The 27206-nt window shown below is 41.5% G+C and overlaps 1 protein-coding gene across 1 annotated transcript; it reads right to left on the bottom strand.

The window, feature by feature from the left end:
* Nucleotides 1-1850: 1850 nt before the first annotated feature.
* Nucleotides 1851-20755, bottom strand: PPTC7 (protein phosphatase targeting COQ7; the record flags this gene model as incomplete). Its single annotated transcript, XM_082007637.1, has 6 exons — nucleotides 1851-1909; nucleotides 3266-3395; nucleotides 5408-5531; nucleotides 7760-7958; nucleotides 10679-10858; nucleotides 20554-20755. 6 exons carry the CDS (start codon nucleotides 20753-20755, stop codon nucleotides 1851-1853), a joined length of 894 nt encoding a protein of 297 aa, XP_081863763.1.
* Between the last annotated feature and the right edge of the window lie 6451 nt (nucleotides 20756-27206).

The following is a 27206-nucleotide window of genomic DNA, read 5'->3' as shown; positions in this document are numbered from 1 at the left end:
ATGGATCGCAGAACTAATTGATTTTTCTTCATCAATATAATCCTCCCCATACCCTCACCAAAATAGTATTTTGGTCAAGTTAGGGTAGTTAAGGCATTTTGACAAGTAATTACAAGGTGATTTAAAATAGATAGCTAACATTATGCCAATTTAGGAATAGCAGATAAATTACCGAAGAGCTTCCAAATTAATCACTTATAATAAATGAAATGCCTGTTACAAGCATGATGCATTGAAATATAGTAAAATGACATGTACATGGTACATGTTAAATGATCTTAAATAAAAGCTTGACATAGTTACGCAAATATACAGTACAAGTCCACAAAAATTCTTTAAACAAGTTGAGGTAACCTCAAACTTAAACAGTTTTAATACAATAAACCAGGTAGTAAAAATCTCCTTCTGAGAGCAGGTAAGATTACTTACTGACCAAGTTTAACTGCACTCCCCTAAACAGCAACATTACCCGACTTTTTATATATAAAAACATGGCTTTAATTTATTTCTACATACTTTTCTACCAGCAAAAAAGTTAATGAAAAACTGACCAAAAATATATATATCTTTACAGCTATCAGCTTTTTGTATGAACCTCAGGAAAGGAAAAGGAAAGCTTGCTGGAACAGGGGGAACGAATGTGAGCTACTGTAATTCAAAAGTAAATGCGATATTGCAAAGTGGCTGTTAGGTAACTGTAAACATCATTAAGGTTCATTCCAAAACCCCTAAATTTTAGTTACTGAAATGTAAGTTTTGCTGATTATTCATTAAAAGTTTCCATTTACGTACTTCCTGCTGCTGCCACAGCACAAGCAAAGAGGTGCTCGTTTGAGTCGGAAAGGTAAGGATCGACTGGACTTAAACTGGTGCAGCATATTCTGTTCTACCCAAGTGAGAATGGCAATTATTAACACAAATTATGTTTCATTAACAACAGAATTATCTACCAAAAGTGAAGACGTTCAGAGTTGAGGATGATCTGCCCCTTGTGCAACCTCCCACTGCAGCATTTACAACCATATCATCCCATGCTGGTGAGATGGGTTAAAATGCTGAAAGGACCTCAACTTTGGCCAGTTCGGCTTTTTGAGACTGAGTTAAAATTGTTGATTTAAAAAAAAAAAAAAAAAATTTAAAAAAGTTATCCACAGCCAAAACATCCAGATACCAGGCCCATTATGGACGAATGATCTGCAGAACTTTTAAGATCACAGTTAAGCACCTGAAATCACAAAACACATTTGCATCCATATAACTTGAACTAAGTATGTTTTTTGAAATTTCATACTAGAAAAGGCTCCTAGGCTGACACCACGTATGGCAAGAGCAGAATGTTTACAGCAGTTATAAACCTCCTGAAAACTGGAGCTTAGAAACACGAAACCTCAGCTATCACTGGAACAAGACTATGCTTATGAAACTGTGTTCTCTAACATACCCCGTAATGAACAGTGAATGTTTCTAGTAGATAGAGTAATACGCCCTCTGCTAGAGGCTTTATCTATTGAATCTAGTCTGAAAGATGAGAAACCAATTCTATTCCTTCGAAAGTATGTCACATTTCCGTGGGATTGATCCTCCTCCCTTTAAGGACAATGACTAAGCTCTGCACGACCATGCTTCAAGCCTTGAGCTTCTTCGTTTCTCGCTGACGGACAAAGGCCAGCATACTACGCGTGGTTCTTCACAAGGACTTCGGTTGTGCCTCAAGACAGGCAACGAGCTCGAGAACGGGCTGCTGAGATCAGCAGCAAAGGAAGAAAGCAATCCTGCCAGCAGGAAACCGTACGTGTGAAGCTAGGAGCACGGGGCTAACAAAAACCTCAGAAGCTGACACTCTGGGCAGATCAGTCTGTGTACTCGGCTACAATAGAAAGAAGGACGGTGATGTCATCTGGTTTTCCCCCTGTAATATAAGAAAAGTAAAACTATGTCAAACCACAGTGGGTCATCTTCTTCTAATCTGTGACATTCCCCCAGGGAAAGCCCTTTTAAAAACAGTTTTGAATATTTACACTGTTTTATGTAGACACAACAACTCTGCTTCCTCCCCCTCCTTCCCAAAACACAATGGCATTTAACACAGCAAAAGAGCGCTCTCCTTTAAAGCTACACTGAGATCACAAACTGTCAGAGGAGCACAGAACCTTGAACATTGCTGTTAGCCAGCAGAGAAGAAAGCCTGTTTTCTAGCAGACTATTTATTTTATAAAAGTACAAAACCCCTGCCTGCTTTGTTACAAGCAAGCTGCAATAAAGTCAGCATCTTCTCAGGAATTTCTACTGTAAATCAAACACCTCTTAGCATCTTCTCCAGCACTGTATTACCACATATCTTTCTAAAAGGCACTTAACATTTTTAGTAGTCACTTTTCAAACCTCAACAGCTAAAGCAATACAGTGAAATCCTACAGAAATAGCTCAAAGGAGAGGTATTTGGGTACGCAGTCCTTTGGACTCGGGAGATCTGCAGTTTCATTACTGAGTGACTGAGCTCTGTAGCAGCACGGAGCCCAAGCTTTACAGCTACTGTCTCTACCTTTAGGAAAGACGCTTAAGGGTCCTGCAGGAAATCCTGCCCTTCTGATACAGAGATAACAAGAACATCTTGACGAGCAGAATTTTATTTATTTAAAAAAGAAAAAAAAAAAAAAAAGAAAGGTGTTTGACAAGACTCTGAACTCTGCCAGGTATCAGTATCTTTCTAGAGCATAGGAAATAGAACCGGCAGAGAGATCAGGACAGGGATGCTAATGGTACAAAGGTCAGAAAAACAAAAAAAACCCCCACAACATCAAAGAGTGGGCAGAACCTTGACCACAAAGCATCAATAATAGAAGACCTTAAAAAAAAAAAAAACACCACAACAAAAACCCAAACACCACCCACACACACAAATCTAGGGAACAAGTCAAGTACAGTTCCCTAAGAGCCTGGAGAACTTGTGTCAGGCAGAATTCCTGGGGCAGGAGTGTACATAATAGATTTAAAAAAATAAAATAAAAAAAAATCAGTGCACTGCGTTCTCTGCATTCCAGCTGCTTCCCCACAGGAGGCTTCTAATCAGCCGGGGGCTGGGATGACCTGCGTCAGGAGCTGGGGTCCTTGCCAAACCCAGCGCGCCTGCTTGGCACTCTACTGCCAACCACATTTCTTAATGCTCTGTTCTCCTATCAGATTTTGGAACAACAAAACTTCACTTTGCTTAGGATTTCTCAAAGACAGCAGGAGTGGGAGGAGGAGGAAAAAAGAAAAATCTTACCTCTCACATTCAATCCATTGTCACATGCAAACTGTGCGAACGGCGACATGTAAGTGGGATCATATGCCAGCTCGTGAGCTTGCTCAGCAATGCTTCTTGCAGTCTGCTGTATGCTCTCATAGTTGGAGTTCTAAATTAAAAAGGAAAAAAGTTTATTCTTACAAGAAAGTCTACCGGTAGTTGTTTTGCTGATGCGTGTCAGTTTTATAGATCCCTGACCTCTCTCTCACAGATTAGGGCATTAGTTATCACCTCCTCCTCCAAATGGAACCCTCACCACCTTTTGGGCTTTATAAATTTGGGTTAGAACTACAAATCTTCACAACTGAAGTCCAGACCTGTTCCCCACCAGCAGCTACAAGACTTGGTTTTGGAGGATTTGCAGAAATTAGAAACTTAGAAGGTGAATACTCAAAACAGACTGAACAGTAGAAGGGAAGCAGGACATCTGATAGCTATGCCAGCCCGTCACACTGGGAGAACCATCCTTTCTGCACAAAGTAGGCTCTGTTGAAGTAATTATGTTTTACCTTGAATGGGAAGTCTTACTTCTCTGACCCTCCTACCCAAATCGACAAGAGCACACATGGGGAGAAGGGGCACTTTAAAAGTTGGATGAGGAAAAAAAACCTTCTTGAGCATGCAAACTTTCTACAGACTGCATTTTAAGTGCCATTTTTTTCCCCCCGTTTCAGTAACTCTGCTGCTTTACTCCCAGACTTTTCTTCCTCAAGCCAACATGACACAACGACCGCCACTCTTTTTGTTTGTTACCATTTTAAAATGCCTTGTCATTTCAAGAGTCTTCCCTGCAGTTTGGGGAATTAACAGGCATTTACATGATTAACTTTCGGCTGAACCTCACGGGGAACTTCAACGCCTTTCCCAAACACGCCAAAAGGTGGAGCTCAACTTTCCTCCACGAGGGAATTCCCTCTCCAGTGTCCGCCCAGGCTAACCTTAGGTCCACGCAGCAGAAGGAAGGTGGAAGCAGAGCAGACAGAGGTAGGACCTGGCTATAGCGTAAGTAACAGCCGCGCAGGTTAGCGACCAGCCCGCCAGGCCCTTCCAAACCGTGACACATCTTCAGTGCTGTCACTGCCTTTGCTAGCCAGATAAACACCGCTGACGGCTTGTGCTGCAGTACGGTCACATTTTGCATTTCACAGCTATATGCCGCTCACTTTGAGACCCAAATATTGCACCGAGAAGAGAGGAGAGTCATCGGGGGGGACCGCAGAGAGGGGAAAGCTCAAGAATCTGCCTGCTGGGCAGAGAGAGGCACCTCAGACATTGTGGCTGAAAGGACCCATTCCCTGTCTGACACCACCTTTCAGTTATGTAGCTGCAGGATAAGAGCAGGCAAATTTTTTTTAAAACCGCACTATAATTCTACATGTTAACCTTATTTGCATTTCATAACATCAAAATAGTTTCCTCAGGGAGATTATACATATTGATACCTCCTAAGTATACTTTCCTTTCTGTAAGTAAATAGCCTTAAGCTAAATGTTCTCATCCGAATTAAAATATTTTAATGTATTTTTACTAGCTAAAGAGAACGTTTGTGGCCACTAACCTGGAAAAGCTGCCATGAAGTTTTTTTACAAAACATTAAAGAATTTCAAGCACATGCAACCCACAATTCAGACAGCCCATGCTACTTTACAATTACTGTTTTATAAGCCTTCAGAAAAGCTTCAAATTATTTTTAAGTATACAGCTCACTCCCTCAAATAACCCGTAAAAGAAAGCTGTATTTTCATGTATATCATCTACAAACTGCAAGTACGGATACAACACAATGTGTGAACAGCTGGCCAGGGGCAGTGCCTGCTAGTGAGCATCTCCCCCTTCCCCTCACCAGTCAGTGACACGGTACCAGCTGCTACAGGGGAAATTTATGCCCAAGCTGCTGCTTCTGGACTCAGGCTGGATGCAGATCCAAGAGATGGCGTTTTGGGCTCAACACCCCTTTCTGCTGCTCATATGCAGTATTAACTGCAAGGTCTCCAAACGATCGCACTTTGTGCTGGGTCTTTTATATACAATAGGGAAGTTAAGTGCATCAAAAGTAACGGCAGTAACTATGAGGGATAAGCAGCACAAAAGATGTGAGAGATTCAGAATACACACCCCTACCTTCAGCTTTTTTAACTCCTGCAGAATCATGTAGTCAGGCATGTTGTCAAACAGTCCGTCTGTTGCAGTCAAAATAATGTCTCCAAGTTGGACGTCGAAAGAAGTACTATCAGCAGCATCGGGGCTGTGAAGATGACAGATATGTTAAAGAAAAGGACTCCAGCTTTCACTAAGGCACCAAGCAATGTCAAACCAGCACGCCAACAGCTTTTGTAATTCACTACTGTTACATGTTTTTCTGCAAAAGAAAGATATAATCACTAACTGTGAAGCTTGTGCACCAGGACTGCTTGTCAAGAAAGCTACAACAGAAGAACTGTGATTGCAAACAGGTACTGTTCCAGCTATTCCACAAAGGATCTGCATTTAAAATTCCCAGATGAACAATCCTGCCATCTAATCTGCTTCACAAGTGTATCTCCATGGAAACCATTAAGTAGAATGGCAGCTCGGGGCTTCCTTCTCACTCATCTTAAATATGTAAGAGAGCTATACTTGAAAGGACAATTCATAACAGGAACGGCCAAAACACTCAGGGATCCTCAATCACTTTCTAGTGCAATGGAATATGAAACATGTCTAGAAATTGCTACCAGGAGACCACAGCCTATTTAGGTCTATTTATGTCTAATAAATTACACAATACCAAGAGGAGAAAATACCCATTTTGGCATTGAATATTGCTGCAAAATCCGATTCTCAGAAGCAGCATAATGACAAACCCTTCATTTTTAAAGATTCTTCAGGGGTCTTTAAAAGGGAGAAACTGCTGCATCCCATGCCATTTGGCTATGCCAAAAAGCAGAAAAGCTGCTTTGCTCAACTGATTTGTAGCTTCAGGCAGGTTAATGGAGTTAAGATTGCCTGCCTATTCCCATATATAGACAAATGTAACATTTAACTGGGACAACAAATTAAAGAAAAAAGTACTGGAGGAGCATTTAGACAACACAGGAGTACTAATTAACGTCAAGAACAGTGCAGAAACTAGCCAGAAAGCTATAATCATGATTCAGAACTGAAGTGTGGGAGCTTATTTATCTTGCGCTTTCCTTATTATGTGATGACTCAGATTGCTTTCCTGACTTGCGCTAGACATTATCAATTATCCTTGTGCTTTCAGTTTTTTGTCTTCCCACAGATGGCATAGAATCTCAGAAAAATTAAGATTTTTATAGTTCTGGAATTTCAAACAATCATTTAATTTTAGTCTAATAAAGAGGTTAGATTATTTAAAGTTTGGATTTCAGAGTTCTACCCTAGCTTCCTCTCTGCAGTCTTATGATGAAGTAATAAAAACACATGCAAGAATGCTCAGGAGTTCCAACAACTTAAACATTTTCAAAAAGACTATTTTGGCATTCAAAGTTATAACCTTTAGAATGCTTTCAGTATCAAGGCCGATGCAGTATCCAAAACTTAAAATGCCTATTGCATACTATGGTCACTCTTTGAAGAACCCTTTCTCATCCTCCTGTATTCAGAAGGGGTGTATTACTTTAATGAGTGTACAACCATTGATCTGAGAGATGTATTTTACATCATATTTGAAAGCTGATTTTTTTAAAAATATGTATTTTATTTTACTGGTGAGACTTCACGAAGTCAGAGGATGGATCAGCCTGACAGTCTTAGGGGAAAACACAAGTACAAGTCTACCTTTGAAACGACTCATTTCTGTGAACAGATTGTCCTTTCCTAACACTCTCATTTCCCAGCTTGGTGTTCCGCCAGTTTTGGGTTTGGTTTTTTTTTTGTTTTTTTTTGGTTTTTTTTGCTCGTTTTGATCAGCTACAATATGCTGCGGGAAACACTGCGATGTGGAAACACAAGTTACAGTCACATGTCCCTCTGCTCTATTCTTCAAGGACTTGCTACCTCCCTGCCAAGATATCTAAATTAGCGTGCTCCAAACCAGTCTCAAGAGAGTACAGACAGGGACTGGGGATGAAAGCCACTGATAAGACAAGCCACTCAAGCGGGATGACCGGTGCGTACACCCGCCGCAGTCTTGTTACAGTGGCTTTATTGAGTAACGTCTTTCCATGGGTCAGAACATGCCTACTGCACCCCACAGACTATGGAATATGCCACTGTGAATGAATAACCACTAGTCCAATAAATCTGGACTGTGCAACAGCACACAAAATTTGTTAAGCACAAGGTGAGAAATGTTTGCCTTACCTTATAGACAGCAGGGCTGGTATAAGACCCTTGGGCTGGATATATACTCAAATCCCACGTGCTACGCTGCAAAGCTCTATACAAAGAACACTGTAGCAGCAAAACTGCAACCTTTCAGGAGTTGATCACCTACACAGATTAAAAATTTAAGATCCTCCTCCATCTTACCTGTCACTTAAGACAACTCCTTCTGCTTCTGGTGGAGCTATCGACAGTTGGAACGGAGTGTTGAAGTAATGCTGCTGCTCATCAGATCGATGTACTACTTCTCCTCCTCTGACTACCAAAAATCCAGAATCTCCCAAGTTGGCTGTATGTAAACGATGACTCGTTCTGTCCAGAACTACTATACAAGCTGTACTGCTTCCTGGAAGCAAACACAGCATGGTACCTGGAGTTAGCGTTACAGAAATTGCTTATTCTTACACTGATTTGAATCATAGTCCAGTTATTCAAATGTTTTTCAAAGCTTAAAAATCAGAAGTGGAAATACTCAATAATGCCAAAATAAATATACATTTAAAATAGCAAAATGCTAAAAATCTTTGCAACACAAACTATGATTTTTGTGTAGAACTTACTTTTCCTGCTTTGATTTTGGTAAACACATTATGCTGACAAATACCTGTTTTGTTCCACTTTATTTACAGCTTTCCATCCCAACATATGTCAGCACATTCTGCTATAGGACTGGATTTACAGAAGTCACATAAAATACTGAAATTCCAAAATCATTGAGATAACAGAATTCTAGAAGCATCCATACAGTGCCAGGTGCTCTCCACACATTTTCACTCATCAGCTGTAAACAAACCATGCCAAGTAAATACCTAATTGCAAGCGGTTCTTAGGTATTGTTCCACTACTCAGAGCATTTAAACACTTTTCTTCATAGTACGGCTCCGTAGAGCTATCTTCATATTTAAAAAAAAGTAATTCTGTCATATCTTCAGGATACTAACTACACCATTTTAAAGAAAATATGCTTCAGAGACAAATACTATTCCAGATTAGAGTAAGACAGAACGGACACAGATCTACTTGTCAACCGTGCTCAGAACTATCCCAGCCATGCTTGAGGGCACTGAGGAATTCTTGATTCATTCACTGGGAAGTAGCCACCAACTGTGCCTGGTTGCAAGCCACAAAAATAACTGTATTGCAAAGATACCCATCCACAGACTAAGCCCTTCACAGCAAGCAGCAATCACTTAGTTTCTGCAAATCGGACAGCACATCCACCAACAGCTAAAGCATTTCTTCTTGACTCCTGCCTCTAACGTACAGGCTGGTGAATAGTCTTCATCTTCTATCCTAACGTCCTTCCAGCAGAAGTTTCCAAGCACAGCTACATGTTGGACAGACCATAAGCTTGCCATGAGCTAAACTTATAGTCAGGCCTGCTACTGCACAAGTCCAGCTGGCATCACCTATTCCAGAAGTTTCCCCTTCTAATCCAGGGAGTTCCCTGCAATACACTTGCACTTAATTTGTTCTCTAGTGAATATACAGGGCCTTCTCTGCTCTTGGTGGATGGCAAGTCAAAGCAGTATCTTAGGAAAAATTCAGATTTTATTTATGACAGTGTCCAAGATCGTTCTGCAGTACAAGAATAGTATTGAAATAAATGGCACAGTTTCCTCCCACTTGAGTTTTACTTTAAAATAATTGCTACATTAAATTCTGATGAACCAAGTATCAAGACTTAAAGCACAACAGCAAGGAAAAGTTATTGCCTAATGAATCCTCCTGAATGAAGTCCTCTCCCTTCCCTTTATTTTAAATAAACTCTAAATGCTAATTGCTGTGCTAATTCCAGCATTCCATTTCGACTTCCAGAAATACTGTTCTCTGTTAAAGGAGAAACACTAAGGATCATTAGTTTCAAATTCTGACTCTATTAGCAGAGCGTAACTAGGAGGCCATGTGTGGAATGCAGATCTTGTGACTCAGCATATGCTGCTTTTCAGAATTTGAAAGGTCAAGCCAAGCAGGACTGCCTCCGTCTACAAAGCCGCTATGAGAGCTCTCACCAGTGGCCCACTTTGTAGATCACTTACAGCTACATCTGCTTTGCACAAATAAGCACTATTAAACACACAAAATCCTAATGTAATTACTGACCACTGCTATTTTAGTGATACTTAAGGTCACTTCTGAGGTTCGAACCTATTCTTTAGGCATATAATGCAAGAAACATCTGTTCCGAAGCTCAGCAGACAAGTTAAATATAGCTTACACAGCACTCTTCTGGCACAGAAGTTTAAGGTCAGGTGAGAAGCATGCATATCATGCAGGGTAACACTTTCTTGGTGCATAAGAGGTCACATGCCCTTTAGAAAAGTATTCTGTTTTCAAGGTTGTCAGCTGAGGCCAAATGTTGCCTCTGTATCTGCTCACCATTCCCAAGGCAGCTGGATGCCCCGTCTAAAATCAACTTTGACACAGAATATGCTAAGCATCTACTCGAGTTTGCTTTCAAAAAAGATCTGTAATGATTCCCCCCCAAAGAATTACGAAAGTAATATAGGGTACCAGTAGTTGTATGATATAAACTACTTCAGTCAACCCATTAGGTTGTTCAGTGGACATAAAAGGCAACAGGAGCAGTAGGACAAGGAATGAGCAGAACTGCATCCAATTATCGTCAGAAAATATTTTTGCTTGCATAGCTTAAGCAAAGCGCCACAACCACCCATCAACGGAGAACAGTTATTTATACATACGTAACAGTGAGCGCACATGCCATAGCGTATTCTGCTGCAGAACTCATTTTGCAAATGCTCTGCAAGCACTGGTGTATTACCGCCCTTCACACACACAGGCTCTTTTGCCTTTTATTTTTATTGTATACATACACAAACATTGCCTGCCTTACTGAATGAATCAGGACAGTTTTTAAACACACAAGAGAAAATAAGGATGCTACCTACACAACTACATTTCTGTATTTTTTGGTTAATTACGAGAAGATAACTGTCTACAAATTTGTTGTAGAAGCTGACAATAGATTTAAGCAATCTTGACCAAGTATATGTCTAGATAACATACAACACAGATCTAATGTATGGTTTTTTGCTCTCTTACCAAGCAAAGGTACTTTGTTCTGCAGCAGCTCACAATAACCTGCGGTGAGAATCCCAACAGGATTACTTGGTACAAACCGTCCTTCTTTTACTAAACGTTCACATGTTCGCATTAGAGTCCCTGAGAACTGAGAAGGGTCAACCCCATAGTCTCTCCAGCCACCTACACCATCTGCTACCCCTATAAGAAAACAGAAAATGAGAGTTATACAAAAAGAAATGGTTTCCAAAGCAAGGTTTTTAATTCTCAACATCACTTACCATATTCAGCAACTAAAAAGTAGGACATAGCACCTGCTTGAAAAACATTTTTGATTAAGAGAAAAAAATTCTGAGCATTTTTAAGATAACTTCTGACATCAGCTCCTAGACAAATCTCTAAGTATTATAATTCATCTGAATTGTTGAAGAGAAGGCAAAAGTCCAATGCTGAGAACTCTGTGAGGAGGCTGACTTCACTAAAGAACAACTAATGGGGAATTTGGGGGGAAGCAGGAGGATTCAATCACATTAATCTTTGATTAGCCCATTAAAAATGAAGAAGAGTTTCTACTGGTTTTAAATATGAAGGTTAAGATTTTAAATAGGACAGAAGTGATAAATAAACTTCTTCACTACTCAGTGGCCCAAAGTTCTTTCTCAAGCTACTTGCTCATCTGAAGGATAATGCTTTCTAATTGGTAATATCAATTTCTGCAGAAACTAAACTTCTATTTTCAAAGCATGTTCAAAAAAACCATGGGAGCAACAGAATGCTGGGACCTAGCTCTGCAAGGATAGTGTGTTGCCTACAGCTTCAGCCCAGCAAGAGAATGGGAACTGCCTATGATCCAGTCATTTTTCATGCGGTTATTTAAAACAACCTAGATATCAGAAAATTAGACCAATTCTGCCAAAGCTTGGGAAGCTTCTGAGCAACTGCAGAGGCAAATAGCGAAGATGCACATAGAAAAGGGGGATGGTCAGAGGTGGATAAGCAGCAGATATGATATTCTACTGCCCATTTGGCTAAATTATTTTGAACTTTCTCAACTAGCTTTAACAACAAAAAGTAAAATACTGTCTGAAGGTATTATTTAAGGCATAAAAATATTTCTACTTGGAAGTTTTTCCAAAAATCTTTTTGATCCTCAGCAGGTAAGGGACTAAGCATTTCAAGCACAGGTTTCTGTAACATAATAAAGCTAAAATAGTATGTTCACGACAAAAGCACAGAGAGCCAATTTCAGAGCTCAGCTTGTGCTGAAGAACAACAGTCTCACAAAAATGCTGCTATTAGCAAAGGCATGAAAGTTTGACTGAGAAGGTAAAACTAAGTTTGACTCATCTACAAATGCCCTTCACATGGGACACCATCTGAAACTGAGACGGAAGGTTTAGAGCCGACCTTGGCATGAACTATAATCTGACAGGAGGTTATAGCCAGATTCTGAACAGCCTATCAACATTAATCAGATTTCTCCCAAAAATAGTGCACAACCTTTTAGACACCTGCTTTGTCCTTTCTTAGAAGAACGCTATAGGAAGGCAAATCCCTGTATTCACCTCTTCAGACTAGATCCTGGGAAGAAGTTCATGCAAAAGCAACCCTGGCATTCTCAGAAATGCCTTTTCTGATTTCTTCAAGAACAAATTAAACCTCTCTCTTTACAGGTCGCACAACTTCGGGTTAATACTGGATTAACCCTTTGTTTTCTGCTGCCACGCAGACAAGTCTAGAATAAGATATTATTAAGAAAAAGTTCTAGATCCAGAATTTGAAATAGAAACTAAGCTGCAGTTCAGATGATGATGCTTGCTTTACATGAAGTTATCAGATGAGGGACTTTTTTCCCTTTAAGATGAACACAATCCAGATGTACTTTTGCTAGCTGACTACAGCATCGCTTCACTGACAACAGGGTTAATGCAATGAAAAGATGATGTTTGACAAGTACTGTCCAAAGATTTTGGCTCCTAACGTGGTTACAAAACAAGCTTGTCACAAGTTACAGAGCTCTCTCAAGTCATCAGTCAACCATTTTTGCATTAGTCTTTTTGGGAAATATTTAAACAGAAACACTACAGCATTAGTATACAGTACAAGAAAGCCGTCCTAGCAAGCACCTGATAGGGTTCATTATTAAAACCCATTTAAATTTTTAAAGCAAAAATAAGAGTATGCCACCTGATCTTCTTTGCTCACTTCTCACTCCAGGCAGGAAATCTGAATCCGTAATCATGGCAGCACACTTCACGCTCTAACCTGAGCCATGAAATGGCTTTGTCTGTCTGCCTTCCTATCTGCTTTTTGCAAGCTATAAACAGCTTTAAGTACATTCTGCCTGTGCCTTCCAAAACAATCATCCTCTAGACAGTCCACAAGTAGGTCCTCTGACTTAGCTTTCTACCACACTGAAGGGAACAGATTGTCTGCTTAAGAATCAGCATTCCTTCCCCATCGCCAGCACAGAAGCATACGGGACCGTCACACTCACGGGCGGGCCGCGGCATACGCTTTCACTGTAACACCCCAGCTCACTAACTCATGTACCACCACTGGCATCTATTTCTTGTCCTTGCCAAAAATGGACAATGTGGGGGGTTTTTTGCAAAGGTTTGGTTCCCCCACCCCCCCCTTTTTTTTTTAAAAAACTGTATCTCTTAAAGATGACTGGCCAATTCATTTAATTTAAGCTAAATGACCCTGTTGGCTCCCAAAGCATGGTTCATGAACACTGCCAGAGCAGGCAAATGCTTCCTCCCGCTCCAGCAATTACTGCTGCCATTGATCTCGATGGCAGCACGCAGGCAAATCACATTCAAGAAGTCCTATACCACTCAGTGCCACCTAGAAGACATCCACCTTTATTGTTTTTGCCTTAAAAGAAGATTTTTTACATTCCTCAAGATCTTCAGCCATCCTGTCCTACCTTCAGCATGGTTTTAAAATAGAAACTGTCTTTACATTCTGCATTCTCAACATCAACTAAACAGTTTTATGGGACAGGAATATCTGATTTTAAAACAGATTGAATAAACTGCTACTGAAATATATGAAATGAAAATGAGAATAAAATTTAAGAAAACTTTGTGATATTTGATATACAGCAATCAAGGAGCAAAACTATTTGTGAGTTATTTCAAAATCCAGAAATAGCAAGAACCAAAAACTAAACTTATAAATGGACTAATTTTTATGTAATACCATGTCTTCCCTCTGTCATGAAAGGAAAATTCAAAAGGTACTGCTATTGGCACTATCACTGCCAAGGAATAACGCCAAACTCTATTCATTTAGATTATCTTGTTTTCATCAAACTCAAAAAAAAAGCATATATTCAAAATAACTACTGTTTTAACAAGTGAAAAAGATTACTCAGGTTTTCATTTTCTCATATTTCACCATAAAACATTAAATATTGTCTTCCAACAGCCACCATTTCACTTAAAATAACCGTCTAACAAATTAGTAATCACAGGACAGTTAAGAAACTGCATGGCTGAGAAGAATTGCTGCAATCAAACTGTACAGTCCTTGATTTTTTCCAAGCTATTCAGTAAATCAGAAAATAAATTGTATAGAAAGAATATTTCTTTGGATATTCCCTGTTCAAGCCTACACAGAAGTTACACAAATGTCCACGTGACATAGTGAAATGCCTGTGGCTAGATGAACAACCACTGCAAATAAAGCAATTGAAAATTTCACAATAAATTACTTCAAAAGAATAAATGCTTCTCAAGTATTTAACTATTTAACTAACCTTTCAGAATCTTTGAGAGTTGGCACTCCACTACACCACCTTCTGCTGGAAAGTACACAAATACTACTGCCAGATTAAATACTCGCTGCATGTGTCAGTCCAAAAACTGGCTCTTTCCAACTTAATGACTCCGTGTATCAAGATCTCTCACAGAGGGACAGTTGTAACTAAGTTTCAAGAGCAACCACAAGTGACTGATGCTGCGGCATTGAAACTGAGGAAGATACTGACACTGAAACTTGTTAAAATTTATTTCAAAATGCTAAAAGCACCTGGGATAAAATACTAGTTGAAATGCAAACGTAAAGTTGTTTTGACTGCCAACACGTCAGGTAAACTACAGAAGCTCAGGAACAGCCAGCCGGTGCTGAGACTAGTAATATGTGCTTTTCACCACACGCTTTTCTAAGTCAGATCCAGATGTTCCATCTAGTTCAGAGCAAATACAAAATCAACAGGCTTAAGTTCAGAACAAACCCACAATACTAATCAAACCCTGCTTAATATAAATAGCATTATGAGTGGAAGTTCTGGCTTGCTGGCAAACTAACCTACCCATGGTCAGAGTCCAAAAGTATTGCCCTGTCTCAAAAATCTCTTGAAAGATGGACACTTTCAAACGTTGCATCAGCTAAGAATAATAATCACACACAGAAGCACCAGGCAGGCACAAGTGTGCCAGGAGGAATTGCTTTTGCACACAACTAACTTTAAGGCATTCAACGCATCCTGCTGAACTTCAAATTTCTTGAGATCCTTACCCAAATTAGCCACGAATCCCTGATAAAAGGGGTATCAAAAGGATATACTTGTGATTGAATTTGTTTTGCATCAAATACAGAAGAAAGACTAAAACGGTAACAAAGCACAATCTGTTGCACTACACAAGTTTGAAATACAGCACGTAATATCTGTCAACATATCAGAATTGAGATAAACTGATAAGATTTCTTGTTTTATCAATGATGAGATAAATCACACACCTAGATAGGTTCTCCATCCAAAGCAAGTTACATGCTCAAAGCCAGCACTTGCTCTCCTAGCAGCTTCACTGGCAGTGTTTATGGGATCCCAATGTTACAGCCAAATGGTGTCTGCTCCCCCTCTGCCAGGTTTTGACAAAGAAATAACCTGGTTAAATACAAATCCCTGAAGGTAGATTGTGTGTGACTGATAACTAGTGACAAAAGGAAAGGTTACTTATTCACAATATGCATTTTAAAAGTTACAGTAGACCTTAAACTACCCTTGCATTAAATAGAAAGGTACTGGAAGAATAACTGGCTCAGCGATAGCGAGGAACAAAAGGCAAGAGGCAAAGTGAGAGATGATATTGAAGAACAGACTGAAGGAGAAACAAGGAACTGAAAACGTTAAATTGTGCATCTGCTTCCAGGAAAAAGCAGTAGTTCTTTATATATATTTTTTTTTCCCCCCTGGTTTTTACCAGGTAGATCTCCAACCTACTTTATTTAAACCAGAGAAATCACTCAGTGGATTTCGGGAGCTACAGGAGAACACTAAACTATTATTTATCTCTGAAAGTTCTGTAAAAACTTCCCTACACAGTTATAACTACTTAATCTCTCAAGGTGTTGAGCAACCCTGGAACATATTTTCTTAGCTGAACTGCTACTGGCGGTTGGCACTGAAATGATGAAGAGGGATCGGTCCTATAGACAGACATCAGCCAAGCTGTACTGGAATTACTTACAGCCTGAAGAATCTCAGGCTCACAGTGTTAATAGTGTGGATAAACCAAAGTAAACAGTGGGAGATTTTTGCAACATTTCCTGCGACATAGGTATGATTAACACCTCACCTACCGTATTGTGTTCAGCTTTTCTTATTTCCTTCTGTGATTTCTGACAGAACCTGCTTTTCCTTCAAGCTCAGATCTGCTTAAGAATGGAAAATTGTCTGCTACCAAAAAGAATCAATAGGACTTACAATTAAAATAAGTGCTCAATTGCAAATTCTCATCGGAATATGTTGCGTGCAATGCCCTTCCAGAAACTGTGATAAAGAAGAATAACTAGATTTTAGTTTCATTCTCAGAAAGAGAGCTACCGCATTTCTAAGAGGTTACATTCAATGCTACTGAAGAACAGCTCTGCTGACATTTGGATTAGCTGTATTGACAAGAATGTCAGTGAATATGATTGTTAATGGGGATGTTTCTCAATAATCTGAAGTTTCTCTACAAACGACAGTACTAACACTTCTATGTTAAAAAGAAAATTCCATTTGGTCTATTACAAACTAAGACACATACACAAGTTTTTTCAAATCACTGATTACTCCCTCCAAGATATCCTGAGTTCTCCCAACAGAGTAGGTGAAAGGCTACTATGAAGCAAGCAGACAATTTGCCTCCTTTAGTGTGGTAAGTTGTGATAAGACAGCAATCTCTTTAACAGGCATGATACCAAATAAACCACTTATCATACTCTTTTTTGACCTTCAGGCATCAGAGTAAGAATTGCTTCCTCTATAGTTGCCAGAAAACCTTGACATTTCATCGACAAATCCTTTTACGCTTTGTAGTTTGCTTTTCTCAATGACAGTGAGACTAACAATATTCCAGGGGCTTCGCCACTCTAGAGGTTTACATACCTCCTACACAGGCTGTCGACAAACTTCATTTTCAAATAAAGTGCAATTCCTTTCAGTTTAGAGTAGCTGCCCTACAGCTCTACAACATCCCCACAAAAAAAGTAAAATCAAGTTTTGCAGCAGATAAAACAGTTGCCAAATTTTAACTTTGAAGTGGACAAACTACCCTGCTGCCAGACAGTTTTTTCCTACTACTGCTTGGGGACAGAAATAGTTTGGAAGACTAGTCAAGTCACACTGGCTACACCCAAACTTCTACCCAGTACAGACATTGTATAAACGATGCTGTCACGGGATGCGCATTTGTTGCTGTAATGTTTCAATAATGAGTCACACAACAGCTTGGAAAACCCATAAAAAACTAGCAAAGACATCAGGAGCCCGATAAGGCAAGAATAAGCAAGAAAAGGCAGATCCCAACAATAGAAAAAATGATCACCAGCATGAGACATCTTAAAATTTACAAACAAGCTTCAATGTTTAGTTTTGTTAAATAAGTGAAATATTTAAATAAAGTTTTTAAGTTCATTTTATGCTTCCTGTGCACTAAAAATTCTCCCGCACGCCAGTTAGGAAAAACAGAGGTGTCAGTTTCTGTAGAGTTTTGTTTTTCAGCTTTGAAAAAACAGTATTTCTGTCCTCAAAAGTTATAAAGGCATGCCTTCAGGTGTGAAGAAGTACATAATGTTTACCAAGTCAAAAGAAGATATCTGAATATTCTGAGAATCTGAACAACCAAGATACTGACAGTGAACATGCAAAAAGGTACAATATGGTACAAGCAGCAGCAAAAAGGAAACATGGGCCTGAATCATAAAGTTCTAGAGATTAATATTAGTAGTAAAGCCATTTCCTTTTCTCAGAGTGATCCCAAAGGAAACACTCTTCTTTTGAGTTTCTTGTTTCTCCCTGTGCTCAGAATGGGAAGAAAACATGCAAATTTAACAGGTACATCCCAGACAAAAGTAAAAATACAAGATAGAAACCGTAAGGATTCAAGTACACCACTAACAGGCCTTACCAAGCTTTAACAACTATGGGAGGACTGGAAATAACATGAATCTTCATAAGCTTTCTGTTGATCTTACTATGAAAGGATAAAGCACGGACCAGAAGACACTGTTACATTTTCAGCCTTTAGACTATACAGTATACAGAAATGCTAAACACTTCTTTTGTTCTGTGTATCTGCTATAAACACACTGCCCAGTCAACTTTTGTTTGACCTAAGAAAATGAATCCCCAAGCACTCATGCCAAACGGCTGGGAGTAGCTCTTTCACTATTACACCACACCCATATCAATCCCACACAGGCATGCTTAGCACACATTGGTTCTAGAGAAGACTGGCACGGAAGAATTTTAATTTAATTATCTGGCATGGCTTTGTCACTGATGTCCACTAGGGCAGACTAACTCTAAGTGATACACTTGAAATTTACTGTTCTCTAAAAGCACTCTTACTGCGTTCACTTTGGCTAAACCCACGTGAGCCTCTTCATTAAGCTAACACTGAAAAATGAAGCTTGAAAAGCAACAGTGCAGCTCAGCCAGTTTTGTTGAAGTGCAGAGTTAGGCAGGTATTGAATTAGTACAAAATTTATGAGGCTCTTTAAAAAAATCATTAAGGAATCTCAGAGTTGTGATGAGAGTAAGAGGAATTGAGGGCAGGAAAACACTGGTGCTGAAATGCTTTTTGCAGCACTGTTGAAGAGCTGGTTGAGAAAGGGAGAGCAAAGAGATGATCATAGGAGCAGAAACAAGGAGAAAACTACTATGTCTGTAAACCTAAGAACTACAGGTGAAGAAAAAGCATGAAATTAGGCTACATCAAAACCTATCCTGAGCATTACTGTATGCAGAATGTACAGTGATCTTGGATTTTTGGTATGTATATTAGAAAAGCAATAAAGAACTAACATGAAAATAGCTTTACAGGAAAAAAAACCACACACACAACCAGAAACTAACAGCTTTTCTATTTAAATTATTTTCTTCTTGGTACTTAAGACATCCTGGTCTGAAGCTTTCTTTACTGGTTGATCCTTAAGTGGAGTTACAATTCTGTTTGTTTTCAAGTTACCATGAAAATTAAGGCAAAGACCAACTTAGAAATGCCATTTTCTGTTGATTCCAGCAGGAAGACAAGACAAGCTGTAGGTCCACATATGGTAATTACCAAATATGGCCAAAAAACCCTAAACATCAAAGTGGGTCTAAATCTACCTGCTTCCCCATGCAAAGAGTACACCTATAAGTAAAGGAGATTCTGCATTTATCCTATGGGCAAATACTGACCGCTCAGTTATTTATCAGTGCTGGCCTAGTATGAACTTTGAAGGCAGCCAGCCTTAGTCACATGTTAAAGTAAGGTTGTCCAACAGCTAATTCTAACAGAAAAAAGTTTCTCTGGAACAGGCACAACAGAAAAGCTGCAGAGTATGTAAAATGCATTAACCCATTTTCCACATCTCCTTGAAAGCTGTAGCATCACCCTTAGAGTAACAGCTCTCTTGAGAATAATCAGCAATACTGTTACCTAGCACCAAGTCAGAGCTTCCTGAAAAAATGTCTCAGCTATATTAAACAGCAACCAAGTTACAATGACAGCACCAAAGTGAGAAGGAGCATCAAGCACCGGCACAACATGAGACACTGCAGTGCAATCCCACCAGTTTTAAACTAAAAACAAGAAAAAAAGAAGGAGAGGGTGTCGGGGGGGGGAAGCTTTTTTTTTTTCATGTCAAAGTTTTGGTGAAAATTTACTCGTTTCAGTTGCCTGCAAAACTAACTTTTGCATAGCGTCAGTTTGCCAAATTCAACCGTGACTACACAGGAGAAAGGTCAAGCACTGTCAAAAGCAATGCTGCTCCTAAACTGAAGATTCCACTGATTATCTATAATTATTCACTACTTCTAAAATTTGAACGCTTAAGACCCGTTTTGCACGTGACTCCAAACCAGGGAGTGTAATCAGCCTAGAACAAATACTGAAATTGAAGTTTGACATTTGAAACCAGCTTCAATGTCACTTTGCTTCCACCTGACAAGGACACAGCACGCGCTAAAATCAGGAAGCGTCCGTTTCAACGAACCTTTACGCAGAAATGCAATATATACATATGGGGCTTGGTTAGGTTTTAAAGGCACACAGAAAGTGAAATGCACTACAAGGTGTTTCCCTGGCTCTCGAGGCCACTAGGCCTTGCGGGCACCTACAGGCGAAACGCCAAAGCTGGGCCCTGACGTCCGGCACCCAAACCACCCCATCCCAAAGGCTGAGCGAGGTGGGTGTCGTGCTGCAGCAAGGAGCACAAAAGCTTTCTTTTGAAAATTTAAAAAAATAAAAAAAGTAAAAAAGAGAACTCGCGCTGACATCTGCAGGCGGAACCGGCTCCTTTGTCTGTGACCGAAGACCGAGCCGCTTCGCCATGGGCGGCACAGGGAGGGGAAGTCACCACGCCGACGCCAAAGCCACCTCGGCACCCCCGAGCAGGGCCCCGCCAGCACTCACCGAGCACATCTGCCGACCGGTGCCGGGCCACGAAGCAGGCGTCATCCCCGTAGCACATGCCTTTCTTGAGGATGCCCTTGCGGAAATCTTTGCCAAAGCCACAGCTGGCTGTCACCAAGCTGTAGTCACGGGAGTCCGTCTGCGAGAGGCCGCCCAGGACTGCCCGGGCCACCAGCCTGCCATAGGAGAGCACCGAGAACATGGCGTGGGGCGCCCAGCAGCCGAGAGCCAGGAACGTGGGGAGCCACCGGCGCAGCCGCCTCCTGACCTGCGAGCGGCCGCCGCAGGGAGCCAGCCTTCCCCTGCCCGCCGGCCGGCCTGCCTCAGCCCCTGCCGGCCCGCGCTGCTCCTCCTCGGCCCGGCCCCTCGCCCTCCCCCGCGGCGGGCCGCCTCGCCCCTCCGGGCCGGCTCCCGCCCTCGCCGACCGCGCTGTCCCTCACGCCTCGCGCGCCGGCCCCTCACGGCCGGGCTGCCGGCAGCGCCCCCGCCTTCCACGCCACCCCCCCGAAGGGGGTTCTGCCTCCTCCCCAGCCGGCCGGCGTTGCCCAGCTGAGGCCTCCAGGCGCCCTCCCGCTGCGCCGTGGGGTGGCCCGGTCAGAGCCGGCGGAGCTCGCTGCGCCGCCCCCGCACACCGCCGGCCGCAGCCGCCATCTTCGCCTCGCGTGCTGAGGCCCCGGCGCTCGGCGAGCGGGCGGCGAGGTCAGCCCCGCCCCGCGCCGCGCCAGCGCGCTTGCACAGAAGCCAGCTGCCGCCCTCATTGGCTCCCTGCCGCACCTCATTTGCATGTTGCGGGACAATAACACCGGGCGGCTCCCGGCAGCCCCCGCGGCGGCGGCTGCGGCACGGCGGAGCAGAGCGTGGCTTTCCTCTCCGCCCCTCCCCGGTGCAAGCGGCCTACGGAGCTCTGCGGCGCCCAAACCCTAAACACGGGGATGTCGCCGGGGAGACGGTTCTCCGGGTCGCTGCGGTTTTTGCCTGTAGTTATTCCAATCGCGTTTTCAACACCGGGGCGAGCGAGGCTGCGCCTAACCCAGATACTTGCCCTCCACGCCTATATCAGGCCGCATGTCTCGCGTGCTCCAAATAACTTGAAGGGACTCGGTGGCCGTTTGTACTTTCTGGCTATTAAGGACGGTTATGTGAGTCACACCACGCAAAAATTTATTTTTAAAGGGCAAGTCCTCCTGTTTTCGCCGGCAGGGTGCAGTTAGGGATAGAGCCAGCTCACTACGGCACGTGATGTCTGTGTGGTTTCTGTGGAAATCCATGAAAGTGCGGAGCATTTTGGGTAAGGGACACAAAATGCCAAACAAAACCCTCACCAGAAGGCCACAGTATGCAGTCACCATGCAAAAAACACTAAAATTATTTTAATTGCAGGTGAGCGTGATACAAAGGCAGCAAGCTGGCTTTCAGGTGTCCCCCTGGACAACTTCAAAGACATTCAAAAAGACCCGATTCCTTATCTTTTTGCAGCTCGGTTTTCCATGCCGTTTTGTGGGCATGCAAAATGGTTTGTCCCTTTGGAAGCTCCTAGCAGGTAAGTCTGTACAACATGCACAAATTCGTTTAATGCCTCCACGTACACACACGTGAAGAGGCTGCTGCTGTGTTACAGAACCCAAGACATGTAAATAACAAAACAATAGACGGGTGTAAATAAAGCAGAGGTAGGTGTGAAACCTGAACCCCAAGCTGAGTCCAGTGAAAGGAAAAGCTGCACAGCATACTCCACGGGCCCAACCCACAGGGAACATTATTGAAGCACGTCACTATAATGATGCGAAGAGATGGTAGGCATTTCACTTGCTACGTACCTTGACGGAGACAATATTCTTCCCTTTTAAACTGCTAAAGGCTTAATCAGTGTATGAAAATTTACTGCCTAAAGCTGAAATTGTATCCAAACTCATTAAAAAATTAATCTGCCTCTTAGAACGGCGAGAAGGAAAGTGCAGAGAACACAAAGAGCAGCCCAGGACAAGCCTTGGTGAATTAGGAAACTGCTGCATAGCCGAATTTGCCAACATGCTGGAGATAAGGGTGTGCTGCTGCCCAGGCCTGTCAGGGTGTGTGAGGTGACAAACAGTACTTGCAAGGTGGCTCTCCGCCGCAGCAAACGCTGCCTCACCCCCTCCCATATCTCTGGCAGGAAAGGGAAGCACATATTTTCAGAGTTTCTCCCACAGAGTCATTCTTTCCCTCCCCTCATTCTCATTCTTCCTCCTTCTTGTCCCTTCTAGGCTAAGTCCAAGCTGGCTTAACCCCTTTTTCTTTACCGCAGCAGATTTCAATACTGTCTACAGTGCCAGGGTGCCCTGAGGCAGCTACGGTTAGTGCAAGGTGATCTGTCCCACACTGGCTGAGTGCTCATTGAATCTCAACCTGTGATCCCCCACCACACTTCCAACTAAACCTGAGTTCTCCATGCCTCATCACAACATGTTTCCCAGAGCTGGACAGGGCACTCTCCATACCACTTTGCCAATCAGCCATGGCTTGCAGATTGAAAAACTCAGTACAAGCGCTAGGCTGTCAAACGCACTTGGCAGAGCATGACTGCATGTTTTGGTAAGGGCTCCCAAGCCAAGGCACGCCGTGAGCAGTTCATACTCCCTCAATCCCTGGTCACCCACCCAGGTTTGCCCAGACAGCCAAGGAAGTCTACATCATGTACATGATAATTAGTAACCTTTGCTGAACTCCTTCACTCCTGCACGATGACGCTGTACTCAGATGAAAAATTGCTATTGGTTTTCATTCAGAGGATCATTCGGCTCCTGCGAGACAAAGAACAACCATTTTTAATGATGAAAACCAGAATTGGTTTTCCCCACTATTCAGTATCAGTACTGATAGATCTCCCTGTAAATCCCTCCCAGTACATGCCCTGCTGTCTCACTCAGCATTATTCCTGTACCCTGAGGGTCGATATCCTGCCAAGTGGTATTTGTTTAAAATTCTCGAATGCACAAGTTTGGCACAAAAACTGGGGCAAAGGGCATCCCCCTGGTTACTGCAGCTGGGTGGAATCTTCCCACCTCAAAGTCCAAGATCCGTTTACATCTGTTCATTTAAGCTGCAAAACAAAATGAACTCTTCCTGCTACGCTTACTCAGACAGACTAATAAATGCAACGGGGAGCGCTAAGCAGAAGTGCTGTACAATGTAATCAACTGTTGAAGGCACAAGCAGTTTTTCAGCTTCTATTAAGAGTGATTCACTTGTAGCTGACATCAATCCTCCCTCCCTACTGTCTTAGCCTTGGGATTGGAGTATGATAAATATTACCTGTAATGCCATCTGCTGTACAGAGACAGTCCAGGCTTCTCACTATTTATTTAAGGGCTAATGTTGTGCTAGACCAGAATGCAGTTTATTGCAGCCTTATTTGACTTTGTTTTGACTCTAACTAAAAATGCCTGTCCACTTGAATCTTTAACGTGATCTGTCATAAAGAAAAACCAATGTTTGCCTTGAAAAGTCAAAGAAGTTCAGACAGCATAGTTAGCATCAAACAGGAAACTAATGTGAAAAGGACAACGATACCAGAGTTCTGGAAGAAATAAGGAAGAAATTTTTCACGAGGGTGGTGAAACACTGGCACAGTTTGCCCAGAGAGATGGTAGATGCCCCATCCCTGGAAACATTCAAGGTCAGGTTGGACACGGCTCTGAGCAACCTGGTCTAGTTGAAGATGTCCCTGCTCATTGCAGGGTGTTGGACTAGATGACCTTAAAAAGTCCCTTCCAACCCAAAGATTCTATGATTCTCCACATGGAAGAGTCAAGAGAAGATGCAGAGTCAGAAGATCACCATCTCAGGATGGGAAACTAGGATCTCCCAAACCCTACCTGTCTGTGAAATCCTGGAGAGCTGATTTATTTTGTGTATCAGTTTCTCCCTCAATTCCTTTAGAACCTCACCCAAGTCACCCAGCTTCTCTATAAAATACAAACTATTGTAGTTTAATGGTGACTCTGACTTTTGGTCAGTGGTAAAATTGGTTTGAATGGCATCAAGCTGAAAATACATATTTAGATCAAGTAATGCAAATATAATACTGTTTCCTCTCGGGATTTTCTCCTAATTTTAAAAGTTTAAAGTAACAGGAATTATACCGCTTCCTAGAGAAGCTCCTTCATGATCATAACTCTGTTGAGCATTTTCCATTACTAAAAACTTCCTAACATTAAAACCTGAGTCAGTTAAAAGCCTTGTATATGGTGTGTTCAGAAAGAGCAGCACATGTTCAGCCAACAAATAGCTTACCTCATCCATCATAATTTAGGAAGACCATGGTTATTAAGTGGAGTTAGTTTAAATGTCCAAAAATAAAATTTAGCTGTTTAGTCAAAAGGGTATGTGTCCATGGGCAGAATTTCTGTCATTGACCCGCTGCACAGAAACATGTTGACTTTACCAGTTTACTCACTCAGATTTGCATATTTGTAGCAATGTTCAGGACAGATATTGGTGCGCTCTTCTGAAAACTCTAGTGTCTTTTGTTCTGACGAACAGCAATAATTTGGTATGTTTAAAAGTAAGTAAATTATTTAAAACTCAAATGATTTTAAAAGGGAAAGGCTGTGGTGAAAATTATATACTTAAAAATTTAACTCAATTATTAAAATACGCCGGGATGAGAGAAACTGAAATATAAGTAGTGCTTTTTGCTTAGTCTTAGCATTTCATAAAAGACATCTGTGTTAGTTTTATTTGTATTTATAATCAGTTACCTCCCCTGGTTTTACTGTACTTGGTGGGACTTAATCCTGCAATGTTTGGATTGCAAATGCCATGCTATAATGCTTAAATGCACATCAAAATCTTGCTGCTTAAAATATAATTAAAATAGTAATACAGTTAAATCCCTTAACATGTTTTTTAATAGAGGGCACTCTACTGCATCTTGAACTGCTTGAATTTTCATTTTATAGGACCTCCCACATGAGGATCACAGTGCCATTTTTAATTATTCATTAACTCATGTTGATAGGATAAATTAAAATCTCTGCGATGGAGAACACGCATTATTTATTAATGTTCTGATCTTGTCCTACACACTGTGGAGTTTGCTCTTTGGAACCTGTTTCAGAAGTCTAATACAAGGGTGTTTTTTGTGGTGGTGGGATTTTTCAAATGGTTTCTCTTATACTCAGCTTTTGTCTTGCCTTTCTTCTCTGTGTGACAAAGTGGGGTTTTTTTTCTTTTTTTTTTCATTTCTTTCGGCAGGGACTTACTGCATTCTGTTTGTGTGTACATATTGCTGGAGAGGCATCAAGACTTTACTGAACTATCACAACCTACAGTTAAAGAATTCAGAGTTAGTCACTTAAGCATTAATAAAGGGGAAACTGAAGTGACACAGCAGCTATACTCAGGCAGTAAAAGATGGGCTTAGGGGGATGGGCTTAGGTGAACCGTTGATCTAAGTAAGGCTCTAACTTAGTTCTGGGGGAAAAAAAAGGTGATGAGAAAAACAGATTAATTACATTACACTTTGCTATTGAACAGTTGCCCAGTTCTATTTCAATGGTAGATGCAGTAAGAAATAATACCTCCTTATTCATCCAGCTCCTGCCCACATGCATTCAGGGTGCAATCTGTGCTTGGGAATAGCTTGCAGATCTCAGCAAGGCTTGGTTTTCATTTAGGAGTCTAGTCCCCTGTGCACCATCAGCTTTGCAAAGTAGTTCTGGATACAAAAAGAATGTATTAAATTATATTTTCCCTTGTGCATTGTCAACAGCCCTTTTTACTCATTTCAAATCCACAAGTAGGGTGCTTTAATATTAATTATCTCATCTTCTGACACTGCAGTTGAACAAGTGATACCAAAGTCAGAATACGACCAATGATGATAAACAATAAACTAAGCACCACTCTCCCTCCAAGCCTGCAAACTGAATTCCAAGTTTCAAAATTTGCAGGACTTCTAGGTAGGACAAACATCTTCATCCTTGTTAACTGACCATATGTAGTATATGAGAGAAGATTAACCAAGGAATTTCGAGGGATTGTAAGCCCCTAAGTCATCTTCTCCCAGAGAGAGATCTGATCTCAAACAAATGGCAGCGAAGGAGAGAGCAGCCACGGGCTCAAACTGTTCCTTCCTGCAGGCTTGCATCTCCCAGCTGGGACAAGCACCACAACAATTAGAAGTAAAACTCCAAAATCTGTTTTACTTTCCCTCAAGCAAGAGGATGCAGAAACTTCACTCACTTAACAAAAGTAAAGAGCTTCACTTGCCTTTAAACAGGCAGGAAAATAAGCCTCCTTTACTTCGGGGACTGTTCCCTGCCTCTTTCTTGAAGCTGCAAGACTTCTAACTCTGCTAGCTGCAAACAGGTCCTCAGCTGACTTCTGCAATCTGTGCCTATCTGCTTTATTAAGTAGGGTCAAAGACACTAGAGTTTTCAGAATAGTGCACCAATATCTGTCCTGAATACAGCTACAAATATGCAAATCTAAGTGATTAAACTGGCAAAGTCAACATGTTCCTCTGCTGCGGGACAATTAAAGATACAATTTTTTAAATATGCCACAGCTTCCTCCAAATATAGGCACATATTTTGCCCTTTGGTTGCAGCCAGTCCTGGCACAGCCTCAGCAAGAAGCAAAAGGGAGGAGTCCTATGATGCTGTTTTTAC

Source organism: Phaethon aethereus (genome assembly GCF_964289735.1).
Source record: "Phaethon aethereus genome assembly, chromosome: 17".
Taxonomy (NCBI): Eukaryota; Metazoa; Chordata; class Aves; order Phaethontiformes; family Phaethontidae; genus Phaethon; species Phaethon aethereus.
Note: the sequence above shows the minus strand (reverse complement) of the source record. Positions and strands in the feature narration are given on the sequence as shown.